A 16,736-nucleotide genomic window follows, 5' to 3' on the forward strand; every position below is an offset into this window, starting at 1 on the left:
GGTACAAAACAGCCAGGGGAATCTTGGGAGATGAATAAGCCTTTACCGAAGTAATAAGTAAACTAAAACCCCAGAGCTGTCATGACATGGTGTTGCCTTCCCATTTGTCTATTTGTATCATTACCATTTACATACACCATGAGCGCACAGAAGCATTCCCAAACACACAAACACATCAACACACAAGCAGATGAGATAAAGCTTTTGTGTGATAGATGCCCAGATTAGGTACATCCCTCAGGCAACACTCAGGATCAGTGAAGTGCTTCACACCACAGTTATCTCTGATAGGCATTACGCAGCATATACGAGGACATGCACATTATTAGCAGAAAGGCACTCATTCATTCATTAGTCCTTGTGCTATTCACATTTGCATAAAAGCAACGCTTTTCCAAATGTAGTCTGGATGATGTGAACATTTTCTGAAGAGAATCCATCACTATTTTTTTTCTGCAAAGCTGCAGAACTGAGGATGTTGGAATTCATAAAGTTTTGATCTTGTAGAATGATTTTTATACTGCAGAAAAGAAAACTTGTAGAATGATTGATGTACTACAGAGAACTGGGAGGAGTATTACTGTACATGTAATAATGATGAGATAAATGGAAACACTTAAAATACAATAATAATAACAATTATTTTAAAATTTAAAAAAAAAAATAAATAAATCTTAATTTTTAAAGCAAGCAAAGTGACCTAAGTTCTAGGAATGTAGCTGACTTATGTACAAATTGATAAAGATGTGACCTAAAAGATGATCAGAAAGAGGTCACAGATACATAACACAGAATAATACTAATAATAGACCTATTTAAAACTTCACGGGGAAACAAGCAGAAAACAATCATTGTTTAAAGATTCCTTAAGCCTAGAAGAAGTTAATGAAAAGATGATGAAAATATAACTGAAGGCTCTCAACCTTTGACGAGCCATAAATTACAGTTTTCATTCATGTTGTCAATTATAGTGTATTGTTGGGTAATCATCAATAATGAGGAGGTTATAAAACAGCTAAAAAAGCTAAGGGGAAAAAAATCTGTATTAGTCATCAGCTCGACTAAATGTGTAGTTTTGGACCACTTTGGTTAGTCATGACTCAGATATAAATGTGTGCTTTCTAGAAAAGCAGGCAAAAAAAAGCTTTCTTAGGTAAGATGTTTACTTTGGAAGACCATGTTTAATTGTGACCATTGGTAATTTCCAAGAAATACATTTTTTATAAAGCATTGGCTACTGGCTATGCCCCTTTAAACAGAATTTTCAGGATTTACCTTAAAAAACACAGACAGAGAACGAGAGAGAAAGTGACAGACAGAAAATTACACATACATAGAAATTTATAGGTATGTAGCTAGTGGTAGTTGGTGTTGGCCACTTACCAGGTATGCTGTGTCTTCTTGAGGCCATGGTATGCTCTGGTCCAGAGATATCCTTAGTTTTCCCATATGGTCCATCATCTAAAGAGAAAAGAGACACAAAATTGAACTTTAGTATTTTTAAATTTATTTTGGAACAGTTAAAGCATCAATATTTTGACTGTGACAAGGCAAAAATGATTAGTTTATATGAACCCCAGGATGGTCTAAGGAGCTTGGAAAGAAAAGCGTCTGGACTTCTATGAGTTGCTTGAAGACGTTTCACCTCTCATCCAGAAGCTTCTTCAGTTCTAAGGTCAAATGGTGGAAAGTCCCAGATTTAAACCCATTATCACATGAGCCAAGGTGTGAAAGCGGGTGTGGGTCACAATCAGCCAGGGTGTCGGGTGAGCTCATTGTGAAACCTGGCCCCACCCTATCATGTGATTTCCTGAGGTCAGATGGCCCAGGATATGAGTGGATGTTAAGGCGTCTGGGAAGGGATCTCAAAACTGGATTATAGATAGCAGACAGTTGGTGTTGTAAACCACCGCCTCTGTTCAAAGATGGTCACTCACAGTGGACATAAATGTCTTCTTTCACTCCTCTTTCAAAGCATCTGTCCTCTCTGTCCAAAATGTGAACATTGGCATCCTCGAAAAAGTGACCTTTGTCCTTTAGATGCATATGGACTGCTGAGTCTTGTCCCGTGGAGGTGGTTCTTCTATGTTGTGCCATGTGCTTGTGAAGTGGCTGTTTGGTCTCTCCGATGTAGAGGTCTGGGCATTCCTCACTGCACTGTACAGCATACATCACATTGTTAAGTTTGTGTTTAGGAGTTTTGTCTTTCGGGTGAACCAGTTTTTGTCTGAGTGTGTTGCTGGGTCTGAAGTACACTGGGATGTCGTGCTTGAAGAGAACCCTCCTGAGTTTTAGACTACAATGACCTGGATGACTGAGAACCTTCACAGACGAACCTGAGGATAAATTATCAGGTTTGCTTGGGGTGTACTGTACGTATGGCTATCTGACTCAACAGAAAGTCCTCAACACAAATAATGAAGAACGCCACAAACGAATAACTACATAAAAGACCAAAAAATTCCATTTATTAACGGTGCTTATATACTGTAAGCATACACCTAAAGAGCTATTTAGAAAAGCAATCATGCTAACACTGTTGGCACCTTTTTAGCTCACTTTCAACACAGGAATCACATTTCATATCTTAACTGACTGTGGTGTCCTCCCAAACTTCTCACATGTGATACTGAATATATGAAATTTGTAGCAACATAATAATACCCCTGCACAGTAGTTTATAATGACCATAAGATGATCACAAAGCTCTTTTGTTTTTGATTTGGACTTTGTTATTCAGATATATCATTTCATTCACACTCTCATTCACACCTGTACACAGCTTCCATAAATTGTATTGCTTGTCAGTGATGGTATTGTTGAGTAATGGTTTCTGCTCCCAATTTCAGTTGACACTGGTCTGAGCATATCTGATGAGGATTCTGAGAGGTACAACAAAAATTTCTGATAGCTAATCCATGACTGAGAATGTAAAGACAAGCCTGCAGCACTGCATCAGTTACTTCTATCAATCTTTTTTTCCTTAAGGATCAAAGGGGTTTCATGCCCCAACTGAACAGATGCAAACACAGTTGGCCTTCCTGCCTTTAGAGCTGCAAATATTCTCTAAATGCTTCTTCGAGGGAATTTTCTCCCTTGTAAGAGTTTTGTTTTTTAAGAAATGCTGCGTAAAATGTTGAAAAAAAAAACACCCCACATTTGTAATCTCCGTACCACAACTGCAATTGCATCAATTTTGCACACTACTGTGTGAAGATTACATGTAAGGAAGATTTTCCAGTTACCTACACACTGTCACTTTAACTAAATTTAAGTAGGTTGACACATTGGCAAATACCCAGAAGAGCTGTTGAAGGAAGTCTCCTGCCAGGTTGGACAATGAAACAGAGGCCAACACTATATGTCACATTTGGGGGAACAGATGTCACGCTTTATAGTCTGCGGCAGAGACTTTCTGGCAAATATCTAGAAGACATTTAATATTTTATTTTTTCTTCTGCTCAGATCACCACAGGTTTCTAAAGCTGTGCTTTTTTGTTCCTAAATTAAAAGCACAGGAGGGAATCTTGTAGGAGTGGGTTTTTATAATCGATTTATCGATTAAAATCGATTCTGGCTTGGATAACGTAAAATCGATTCATTAAAGTCCTGAATCGATTTTTTAATATAAATTTATTTTGCCCGAAATGCCAGAATCTCTGGTGAAATTTCACAAAATTTCAACAACCACCAAATAGCTAAAACAGTAAATGAGAGCAGGAACACGGATTCTGCACAAAGACTTAAACACACAGCGCAACCCGCGGATCAGAATCAGTGAGATGTCGCCTTTCGCAAAAGGCTGAAAGCCGACAGCTCGCTGATTCTGATCTGTCGGCGGGTCCGCACTTTGTGTTCACGCCCTTTATGCGCTGATTCTAAAGCTGTTAGTTTGATGTCTCTCCAAACAATATTGACCGAACCAGCAGCAAAAGAAGATCCAAACTACGCTTCACATAAACATCGTCATATATTCACTCTTACTTTTACTGTTTTGCTTCGACCACGATGCACAGCTCTCTCTCTCTCTCTCTCTCTCTCTGTACTTCAAGAACAGTTTCCCGTCTAAAAATCTGTTTTCTGCATTATTCGCTTGCTTGTTATGCACAAGTCTACCGTTGTTTACAGAGCTGTCGGCCGCTGTTTTTTTTTTCCTTTTACATACTTCCGAAAAGAAAACCTAATTTCTGCCGTTCAATACTGAACAAATTTAAACTTTTTAAAATTATGCAAAATGCAAAACGCTTAGCCGTGTCTCTAATAAAACCGCTGTAACATCAGAGGTAATGTTCATGTGTTGATTAATGGTTTTCTTTCGTATTTGATGTACTGCAGAATATTTTTATAAAATCCCAGGCCAGGAAAATCACCTTCATGTTTTTCTGTGTTTTATCCTCAGCTACTTTGACACAAAGGCATCTGCTGTGATGCTCACACCTTTGATGAAGTCTTGCGTGTGTCAGCTTCCTTTTTATAGATACAAAAATATGTAAATGTACTGATCTGAATTATAATATTTCTGATTGTCAAAATTTCCCAGATTCAAATCGTATTGAATCGAATTAAATCGAATCGAATTAAATCGAATCGTGGATCGAATCGATTCGGGACCTTGTGAATCGGAATTGAATCGCTTCTAGAAATCAGTGACGATACCCAGCCCTAGAATCTTGTATACAAACTTAAATTAAATGTCACAATACCTGCCTGTCTACATACTTGCAGTAACCACTTTCCTTTTTAATTGGGAGGTTCTGCCAATAAAGAAACTGCTTTTTGAATACAATATCAATGATGTGATCATGAATATGAACCAGTTGCACAGCTGCAGTTTCCAGTTTTAATTCCTGTCTAGCAACAAAGATAATAGTAATTCTGCCTGTAGGTGGTGTCAATGTGCTCTATCTACAAGTGAGCCACCCGCTGACAGCATGACTGCAACTTTTCTTTTTTATACATATCTGCAAAATTAATTTGGCTCTACATGAATTGTTCAGGACTGTCTTTCTGCTTTTTATGAAGAAGAACAAAGAGGGGCCAGAAATTATTGCGGATATAACTAAATATCACTAAATATATGTATTTGATGCATCATAATGTCCTTTTGGCACTAGTATGACACAATAATGCAAATAAATCGAAGCTGCTCTTTTCTTTTTTACCATAGAACAAATATAGAGCTTTTGTGTAAGGAATCATTTTTTTTTTTTTTACTATAAATCTGCTTTTCCTTTTCAATCTATTATTGAGTACAATTATATTAATGCACATATTTTAAGGACTCATCTATGATATATTAAGGATATTAAGTATTTTGCTAACCCACACTCTTTAACTTAGTTTGACAGCAGCTGCGACAGCAGAGCTGAGCTTGTTGTTGTTGTTGTGACTCTGAAGGGAAAGGATGTGTCCTACTTTACAACCTCTGCTCCATCAGAGGGATGGGATAAGTTTAACAATTCATAAACCACTTCCCAGTTATTTTCATACTCTATTTCAGAAGTTGCATTAAAACCAGGCACAATTATGGTACAGCTTAAACATAAATGTTTTAGCCAATCTTCCAAAATAAATGCATATTTGTAATGCTGTTCCAGAGCAACATTTTAAATCAGCTTACTACCATTAGCAGTAAACATTTGTAACAGTACCAAAGAAACTGCAAACGTTAGCTGGCCAGAATTAACGATTGTGTGACATATTACTTTAACAGCCAAAATTAACAAGGCATTTGTTTTCTATATTTAGTAATATGTCAAGAAATCTCTGTATGTTGTCAGTCTTCACACTGGGCAGGCCTAATGCTAAGGGTCAGAGTAAGTGCTCTAAGTTTTATTTTAATCACCAGAGGCAAAAGTAATATCATGTTCAGACAGTTCAGAAGGTATTCTATATTCAATTCCACCAGGATCAACACATTTTTTCTTCTTTTTTTTATTGTTGTCACTACATGTTCCTGAATTTATTGTCATTCTATGATCTCTAGTTGCCACATTGCTGCTAGTGTCTTCCCGTGTGGTAGCGAGTTTCCTGTGACATCTACCTTCCCTGATACTGACATGACTAAAAATAGTCCTGTAGGAGTAGGAGCAGAAACACATTTGAGGTTGAAGGATATAAGTACACATAAACCCTTTTTAATCACTACAAGTGTACGCCTGTGAGTGCAGAAACTCCATTCATATTTAATAGAATTAAAATCTATACATTGGTCTGGTGGTTTGCACAGTTGACTAATGGCTCATTCAGTTTACACCATGAAAGAGCAGAAAGGTTAGGTCAGCATATGAGTTGGTGTGGGTTTTTTTTATGTGATTGTCTGTTTTTGAGCTTGCGTATCTATCATTTTTCTGTGTCTAAATATCATAATTAGTTACAATGTTTATGTTGTTTATTCAACATATGCATAACTCCTTCACTGTCAAGGCTTTGGCATTTAAACAAATTGGTGAATTAAATTTTATTGTGTGCTGGGCGGTGGCAGGAGCGGAGGCCCTGGCGGACTGATCCCCGGCTGCCAACTGGGACATGGAATGTCACCTCTCTGGTGGGGAAGGAGCCTGAGTTAGTGCGTGAGGTTGAGAGGTACCGGCTAGATATAGATATAGGAGAGGGGCTGGACTCTGTCTCAGTCTGGAGTTGCCCCTATAGCGGCGGGCTGGGGTGGGTATGCTTATATCCCCTCGGCTTGCTGCTGGTACGTTGGGGTTCTTCCCGGTGGATGAGAGGGTTTGTTCCCTGCGCCTTAGGGTCGGGGAACGGGTCCTGACTGTCATCTGCGCTTATGCACCGAGTGGCAGTTCAGAGTACCCAGCCTTCTTAAAGTCCGTGGGTGGGGTGCTGGAAGGTGCTAAAAACGATAACAAAATAACACTGAAAACCGATAAAAACCCTGAAAACTATACATTTCACACCTGAGCCTCAACGCTCGCGGCCCGGTACCAAACAACTCACGGACCGGTACCGGTCTGAGGCCCGGGGGTTGGGGACCGCTGCTCTAGGCGATTGATTTTGTAATCGTATCACCAGCGACCATATGTTCTGGACACTCAGGTAAAGAGAGGGGCTGAGCTGTCAACTGATCACCACCTGGTGGTGAGTTGGATCAGGTGGCGGGGGAGGACGCTGGACAGACCCAGTGCACCTAAACGTGTAGTGAGGGTGTGCTGGGAACGTCTAGCAGAGGCCCCAGTCCGCGAGATCTTCAACGCACACCTCCGGCAGAGCTTCAACAGCATTCCAAGGGAGACTGGTGACATTGAGTCCGAATGGACCATGTTCAGCATCTCCATTGCTGAAGCTGCTGCATTGAGCTTCGGCCGCAAGGTGGTTGGTGCCTGCCGTGGTGGTAATCCCACCACAATGGTGGACACCAGAGGTGAAGGGAGACACCAGGCTGAAGAAGGAGTCCTATCGCGCTTGGTTAGGCTGTGGGACTCCGGAGGCAGCTGACAGGTATCGACAGGCCAAGCGGAACGCAGCTCGGGCAGTGGCTGAAGCAAAAACTCGGGTGAGGGAGGAGTTCGGAGAGGCCATGGAAAAAGACTTTCGGACTGCCTCGAAGAGATTCTGGCAAACTGTCAGGCGTCTCAAGAGGGGAAAGCGGTGCTCTACCTGCACTCTGTATAGTGCTGGCCTCTCCCTTAGAGATAGGGTGAGAAGTTTGGCCATCCGGGAAGGGCTCAGAGTAGAGCCGCTGCTCCTCCAGCTGAGGTGGTTTGGGCATCTGACAAGGATGCCTCCTGGGTGCCTCCCGGGTGAGGTGTTCCGGGCATGTTCCACCAGGAGGAGGCCCCGGGGCAGACCCAGGACACGCTGGAGAGATTATATCTCTCGGCTAGCCTGGGAACGCCTTGGTGTTCCCCCAGATAAGCTGGAGGAGGTGGCTGGGGAGAGGGAGGTCTGGGTTTCTCTGCTTAGGCTGCTGCCCCCGCGACCCGGCCCTGGATAAAGCGGATGAAGATGGATGGATGGATGGATGGACATTTTATTGTAAAAAACTTCATTGTATCTTTAACCTTAATTAATGTGTCACATGCATTTATGTAAAGCACAATTACAAAAAATAATATTGCCACAGAACATAAAATATTTTAAAAATCCATGGTAGCATATTTAAAGCGAAGCTTTTATATATAGCTTGTAGTTTTACCTTCATCGACCATTTGATGTCTTTACAAGAAACAGTTCAGCAATATATAAAGTGATATCCTCTAACAATGACACAATTTCCTGGCTTCTAACAATTTCAAATATGCAGTGCTGTCCCACTGGAAATGCTTAGAAATCAGTTCTCTTCCCAGCAGTAACTGTTAAAAGGAGGCCATTGTTGTTGTGTCTCAGAGTCTAGAGATCTTCACAGAGGTGTAATAAGTTTAATAATTCATAAGTTGTGGATTCAATTTAGCTTTAAACTGCTTTCATAAGTTATATGGCTGGCTGTTCTTGCTGTGGGGCTGTCACAAGTATAATGGACCCTAAAGGCTGCTCATCAACACACACACACACACACACACACGCTTACACGCATGCTTACATGCAAAATACGTGCATGAAAATAAAACTCAAGCATGCTAGAAAATACAAATGTACACTTGCAAAGACATCAAGAATGCTTTCAGCAACTTGGCCATCTCTGCCGCACTGACTGGATGTAAGACAAACTGATTTAGTCACAACTTACCCCCTCGAGCACTATGAATCTGCAGCTCTCATCCTCCAAACCCACATATCTCCAGTGCCAGAGTTTCTGTGACTGAGGTATCAGATCACTACAAACTTGTTTGTCATAACAGGCCTTTGGAAGCATAGCATATCATCTGCTAGCAATACTAGTCTTTTTCAATGGATATACATATCATCTTCACACTGACACTTTTTCTTTTTAGAAATCCTTTTTTTCACTGCCTCTCTTCTCGGTTCCCCAACACTTTCTGATAAATTAGTGCCTCCGAGTGAATAATTTGAATGTGATTAGGCTAATGACTGCCGGCACTGTCAGCTCACCAAACAGGTTGAGTTACAGAAGAGGCGTCAGGCCAGATTTCCTCCTGCAGCAGAAGTGCTGGCATAATGCTTACAGCATGAGCATCTTTTCAAGCAGAGACAGTAATGACTTTAGCATGTGCTGGGCAGGTTTTACAGAACAATGGATGGATGTCATTGGACAAATACAAAGTAATTTTTGTACAACAGGTTTTAAGTTCAGATTCATTGCTCTGTAGCAACAATGGCACAACTGTTAAATGTATTTTTGACATAAAAATGAAAAGGGCTGAATTATTTTAAATGTTTATTATTTTCCGAACAAAACTAAACAGCTGAACAGAAATTGCAATATACTTATGTTGTTACAGTTACAGTATATGTAGTATGCCAACATTTCTTGTCAACTAAATGTTCACTCAGGATATACTGCAAAAGCAATATGCTACTGTATGTGTGCATGTGTGTGCCCCACAACAGATGTTACATGTTTAGTGTTGCTTTCATTTTTATTAACATATTTTTTTTTTATTAAAAGAAGTGAAAAACCCATAGTGATGCATTTTTAATGCATGTAGTCACTCACTGTTGGCTGTGTGAGCTGATGAAAAAGTGAGTGACCAAAATAGTTACAATACAGCCTACAGCTCTGTGCTATTCAGAATGAAAACTGAACAAGACACTGATTTTTGTGCCACCCTAAATTAAATTCAAGCCTCGGCCTCGCCACCACCACAAAATTGTGGCATCTCCATTGCAAATAAATGAATAAATGAATAAATTAAAAGAAACAGAAAAAAAGAATTAAAAATAGGATGCTGTTTAAATGTTAGCCTATAAGTTGTATGTCTGCTACTCAAAATTCCACTAATGTGAAGAAATAACAGACTAAAAAAACATCTATGCACCAAAACGCACAATTATTTGTGTATCAAAGTATCATATTACTTTGATACACAAATAATTGTACTTTTTGGTGCACACACACACACACCCCCACAGACACACAGTAGCACATTGCATGTATGCATGCATGTATGATATATTTTAAGTGTTTTATGGGGTTGTAGATCAAAAAATTCTGGGTACACTCTGGGACAGACAAACATTCACACTTACATTCACACCTATGGGCAATTTAGAATGACCAAACATAAATATACTCAGATCAGGAACATGGTAATAGCATGTAGTTTTGACTGGTACTAAGTCATGCTGAAAAAAGGGAATCGGCATCTTTATCAAACTTGGGATGGAGGCATGAAGTTCTCTAAAATTACACAACCACAGCAAGCACTTCAAATCATCATGTCTGTGGAAATTTCACACTAGACTTCAAACAACTTTGATTTTATACTTCTTCACTCTTCCTCCAGACTCTAAGATCTTGATTTCAATATGAAATGTAAAATTTACTTTGATCTGTACAGAGGACTTTGGACCAGTAGGCAACAGTCCAGTTCTTATTCTCCAGTCTCTGGTTCAGTGTGGCTTTCAGAGACTATAGTTTAACTTATAGTTTGAACCAATATGGAAATATAGTTACTGCTGAAATGACCCAGATGCAGATAAAAGTGTTGCCCAGTTTTAAACTAGATGTATGAAAGTCTTTGATCTGCGAAATGTGGATATTTGCATTTCAAATGGTGAGTTTTGAATTAGCAGAAAACACTTGAGAATATGGTGTCAAGATAGCAATGCAAAAAATGAATTGGAAAGTAGCAAAGGTTTTGAGCAAAACAATATTGGGGTATTTTTCATGTGTCAATACACCAAGCTGATCTTTAGCTTGCACAACTAATAATCTTCCTCTCAACCACAGATCAAATCAATGTTGAGCTTCTAATCTGAATTTGATAAGTTGATGTCTTGATGCATTCTCAATCATCCAGGAAAATAAATCTCCAAAAGTTGATTCTGTTCATCTGGACGTAGCGTATTCTGGGAGAAACGTTTCATCACTCATCCAAGTGACTTCTTCAGTCTCAGCTGACTGCAGGATTCCCCAATCTTATAAACAGTACATTTGCATAATGACTGAAACCAGCCCACTGAAGGAACAATGGGCTGTGAATCTCTGAATCGAGGGGGGGACTAAGGGTACATCTTTCGCCATCTTACAATGCTGTGATTGCAGCCATTCCCCAACTCTCTGTGAATGGTACTCATGGCCATTGATCAGTGGTCTTTGATCAGTGGGTTTTGGTCAGTGGTTGTTGATCAATGGTCATGAGAATTTGCATAATTAAGATTAAGGAACTGACCTCACAGCCCATTGTTCCTTCAGTGGGCTGGTTTCAGTCATTATGCAAATGTACTGTTTATAAGATTGGGGAATCCTGCAGTCAGCTGAGACTGAAGAAGTCACTTGGATGAGTGACGAAACGTTTCTCCCAGAAAACGCTATGTCCAGATGAACAGAATCAACTTTTGGAGATTGATAAGTTGATATTTACTGACAAGCATAGCACTAAAATGAATGCATATCATGATCATACTCTGACCTACAGTTTGAAAGCACATAATTAGGAAAACACCTTCCAACACACAATCTTAGTTTAACCATTTCTTTCTTTAGCAATCACACAAAAACACTCAGTGGTATATAACAGTACTTACTAGACACAACACCCCAACAACTTAATCATAGATATACATATAAACATACATTTGCACTCTCAAGTACACACAGAGTGGTTTCTCCAAATGTGACAACAAAGTGGATGCATGGGTGAATCTAGGTGTCATCTCGTTGTGCTTATTATTATACACATGCATATACACAGCAGAGCCTCTTATTGGTAAGTTGATGCCACTCATTTAAAGCCAATTCTGTAGAGATCCATCACTGAATATAGAGAGACAAAGGGGTTTGTAACTGCAATAAACTAAGTGAACTTTGTATGTTTTCACCCCTGGCTTTCATTTGTAGTCATGAAAAAGTGAATAATTTCCATAACAAGAGCAAATTTGCATAGGCAAAAATTTGTGACTAGTTGCAGTCTGACCGTAGAGATTTAAGAATTCATCAAAATCTGTAAACTGAAATTAATGAAAATCTGTCACTGACGATATGTTTGGAAGAACACATCAATGTCAAGAATGTCGCAGCACTGTACACAATAGTAAATATTAACATAATAAGGTTTTATTTATGATGTTTTTCCTGGACTAATATGCATAATACACTTGAATGAGCTGTGATTGCAGTGAGCAGCTGCCAGGTACATTTGTATGAAAGTGGAAGAAGGCTTCATGTGAAAAGAATGCACCACTACTCAGTCAGGCTTCTCAGGGTGCATAAAAGAGAACACAAGATTCAATTGAAAAGAAGCGAACAGAGTAACTCAGCCTATTCATTTTTTTGAATAAGAAATTAAAGCAAGTACACTATTATAATCATTCGCTATTCACTATACCACCAAGTAGGCGTCACAAAACAAATGAACAAGCGTGCTGCTGAAGTGTTCAGAAAAAGAGATACACCTGTTTGTTCAATGCAGGAAAATGAGAAGAAAAAGACAGAAGACAGACTCACAAGTATGCATATTTTCAAACAAACTTACATAAACTAGCAATGACACTTTAACTTTATGTTAATTTTGATTTGCACGAAAAGCAAAATGCAACAGAAATCCGGAAGTAGTCATTCACATCGTCTATATGTCTGCCATAATTATTTGTAGATTCCTTAGTGTGGCCGACAGGTAATGGGAGACTAACTCAAGAAAGCTATTATCCACGTATAAAGGCCCTTCCCTGACATTAACTGAAGAGTGTCTTGCGTTGAGGTTGCAATGAGTCACCATACATCTATAGAATAATCTTAATATGATGATGTATATGTGTACGTGTGTAGTACCTGTATAACCAGAAACATACAGCTTAACCTTTAAAATTACCCAACTAAGATCCCTTTTAACCTTTCTTCAGACTTCTCAAATTCCAATAAATCTGGAAGAAAGCTATGCAGCCTTTCAATTGTGTTGTGTTACTCTAGACCATTAGTGGTAATGTTACTAAATATTTTTGCTTGTTTAGGTCACACTACCTTGAAATTGTTACTGCCCTTTAATGATCATAACAACAACAAATGCCAGTGTATCTGAAGAAATAACATACATTTTTCCTCTGTTACATCAAGTTTTGGTGTCACACAAACACCATAAAAATCAACGACCCGGTCACTGGTATATCTTTGTTTCACATGCACTGTAGGGCTATTTTGATTTTTTTTCTAGTGGACCCTGATTGACTCATTATAAAGAATTGATATCTTCAATAGGAATGAATGGAGATGACAGGTAAGAACAATACAGAAAAAGACTAAAACATCATTTGTTCTGGTCTTTTCATGAAAATTGTTCACAATCTGCTGCTTAGGTCTGATGACATTATCCATTTCCAGGTCCCAACTCTTCTCGGCTACCAAATTAAACAAACACTGTGGTATCACTGAGAGTTAAAAATGGTCCAAATTCTGTCATCTCCAATGAATGGTCAGTGTGGCTGTTCTTCCAGGTGTTACAATGCAGCCCAAGGCCCAACAATGTTGGTTGCTAGCTTCTATCTAAATACCATGTTCTCACTGAAGGATTTCTAAAAAAAAAAAAATGCCAGTGTTTGTAGGGTTAGGCTAGCTGAAATATAATGGTGTGCTACCTGGTGGCTAGCAACAGAAGTATGGTTAGGGTAATATAAACGTATTAGCACAGTGAAGATGGGGAATTAGGGTTAACCTCTTAAATTAATGGGCCCAATGGGCAGAGACAAATGCAATCAAATGGAAGGTAAAAGGTCTTGAAAAAAAACCCTCCAAACATCAGTTAAGAGAACATCTGAGATCCATCCACAATCTCAGCCAATGTGAGGGTGATTCTTTTTTAAAGTGTTCAAATATTTGGAGAGCATATTTCTCCTGTATTGGCTTCCCTTCATTGTCTCCCTGTTAAATCCAGAATTGAATTCAAAACCCTGCTCCTGACATACAAGGATAATAATCAGGCCCCATCTTATCTTAATGAACTTGTAGTAACATATCACCCTATTAGAGCACTTCACTCTCACACTGCAGGCTTACTTGTTGTTCCTAGGGTATTTAAAAGTAGAATGGGAGGGAGAGCCTTCAGTTTTCAGGCCCCTCTTCTGTGGAACCAGCTTCCAGTTTGGATTTGGGAGACAGACAGTATCTCTACTTTTAAGTTTAGGCTTAAAACTTTCCTTTTTGCTAGGGCTGGACCAGGTGACCCTGAATCCTCTCTTAGTTATGCTGCAATAGACGTAGACTGCCGGGGGATTCCCATGATGCAATGAGTTTTTCCTTTCCAGTCACCTTTCTCACTCAATATGTGTTAATAGACCTCTCTGCATTGAATCATATCTGTTATTAATCTCTGTCTCTCTTCCACAGCATGTCTTCTTCCTTCTCTCACCCCAACCGGTCGGAGCAGATGGCCGCCCCTCCCTGAGCCTGGTTCTGCTGGAGGTTTCTTCCTGTTAAAATGGAGTTTTTCCTTCCCACTGTCGCCAAAGGGCTTGCTCATAGGTAGGGATAGGCACCGTACCGAGACCGAAATGCAGCGCACATTTTAGTGCTTTATTTCGGTGCTTTTTTTTCCCTGAGATGTCACACACTTTGGATTCTAGCCAATCATTTTACCTTTCCAAGGATAGTAGGCGGGCCCAGGTATGTACGTTCTTTTAGAGTGTAATTTACATTGAGTACGCTAACCACGTTATTAAATTAATGCACATAAGGTGAACTAGCAAACACCGTCGTAGTTACATGCGGCTGTCTTCTTGTTTGATAGAGTGATACCATATATGCACTATAGCTGCAAAAAAGGCTAACATTGTTATCTTTTTACTAAAAAAACAGCTGAACATGAGAGACAAAGTTTGTGTTTTCCGTTGTTCAAGCACCGGTTCCAACCAAAGGAGGTATGTTGTATCAATAGAAAAGGCTAACTTGGTTATCATTTTGCAGAAAAAAAGAGACTTCTAAAATTAAAACTAAAAATAAAAACATAAGAGGTTTTTGGACAAAGTTTGTGTTCTCCATTCTTTAAGCACTGTTTCAGTCATTAAGCACATTTGGCGCTATATAAATAAAATTTAATTGAATTGAACACCATTGGCTGAAGTTAAAGCGTAACATTTTAAGAACTAAGCTTAAAGATTTATGTTTTTATATTAAATAAACAAAGATAAAGAGCAGGTAATTAGAGAATGGAGAGATGGAAGATACAGAGCATTACAATAAATTAAAATGACAACATTCTCAATTAATGCAGTTGCGAATCACTTTAAATGTGAATAACAAAACTTCCATTCCATTTATTCCACTTAGAATTCCTTTTAGACAATTTATAGAATAGAACTATTTTTCTAGCATACTACACTATTAATGTACATTTCCATTTACAATATATATGTTAAAATAGCTGATTGTATGTACTGGTATGGTAGCTAGGGTTGGGTATCGTTTAGGTTTTATCAGATACCAATACCAAACCGGTACTTTTGAAACGGTGCCGGTGCTTAAACGGTGCTCAAACCGGTGCTTAAAGAATGGAGAACACACAATTTGCCCAAAAACCTCTCATGTTTAGCTGTTTTTTTGTAAAAGGATAACAATGTTAGTCTTTTTCTGCAGCTATAGGGCATATATGGTATCACTCTCAGCTGGAAGCAGTGCTTAATCAATGGAAGAAAAAAAAACACAAACTTTGTCCAAAAACCTCTCATGTTTAGCTGTTTCCCACTTTTTCTTTGGTCATTTTAGCCTTTTAGGCCACGGTGAAGGGAGTATCTGCCATCAAACAAGAAGACAGCCGCATGTAACTACGACGGTGTTTGCTAGTTCACCTTACATGCATTAATTTAATAACGTGGCTAGCGTACTCAATGTAAATTACACACGAACAACATTAAGCCACTCACTCAGAGAAGAACGGCTGCTGCTGCCATCATCATCTGTCATCATTTCTGCTACACTGGCAGGGCTAGGGGCCAGGACTCTTCGGGTTTTTGGGGGATGTTGCTAACTCCGCGTCTGATAACAGGCACCACACCCGCAATAGATGTGCACGGTGTGAGGTCTCGCAGCAAGCAATCAAATACGGTGCATTTCTCGGCTTTTAACAAAATACTATACGTCGCTAGGTGTTTCATCTGATTCGAGGTGTCACCTCCTTTGCACAGTATCACAGTATCAGCTTAAAGCACTTGTTGCAGGCTGCTGAGTTTGCGTATTTTGCTGTGAAGTACAGCCAGACTTTTGACCGCTTTGCCTTGGGCATTTTTAATCTGTAGCTCTGCTCTAAAAGAACATACGTACCTGGGCCCGCCTACTACGCTTGCAAAGGTAAAATGATTGGCTAGAATCCAAAGTGTATGACATCTCAAGAAAAAAAAGCACCGAAACAAAGCACCAAAATGTGCGCTGCTTTTCGGTCTGGTTACTACCGTTTATGTCAGAACCGGTGCCGGTACCCATCCCTACCTAATGGTAGCCAGTTTAGAACCTCTACAAAGTGTGTGTGTGTGTGTGTGTGTGCGTGTGTGAGTGTAGGGTGTGTGTGTGTCTTTGTGACATGCATAGAAACACACAGGCTCTGAGTTTTTGAATGCTAACGCATCTGATTGCTGCCATTATGATGCTGAATGAAATTGAAGATGTGTAATTGGCTATTGTTCATGACAAAGCTAGTACACAGAGGGATAAAAAAAGATACAGAAAAAAACAAAAA

At 39.4% G+C, this 16,736-nt stretch overlaps 1 protein-coding gene across 4 annotated transcripts in view; it reads right to left on the bottom strand.

Annotated features, from left to right (window-relative positions):
- Positions 1-16,736, bottom strand: part of LOC102782189 (glutamate receptor-interacting protein 2-like) — a 164,157-nt gene that overhangs the window by 45,549 nt on the left and 101,872 nt on the right. For all 4 annotated transcript variants that reach the window (XM_006783007.2, XM_006783008.2, XM_006783009.2 and 1 more), the window contains exon 2: positions 1,384-1,461. In XM_006783007.2, the coding sequence (XP_006783070.1) occupies positions 1,384-1,461 (78 nt within the window). The remainder of the gene's footprint in view (positions 1-1,383; positions 1,462-16,736) is intronic.

The sequence above is a fragment of the Neolamprologus brichardi genome, chromosome 5 (assembly GCF_056152115.1).
Source record: "Neolamprologus brichardi isolate AB-2024 chromosome 5, ASM5615211v1, whole genome shotgun sequence".
NCBI lineage: Eukaryota > Metazoa > Chordata > Actinopteri > Cichliformes > Cichlidae > Neolamprologus > Neolamprologus brichardi.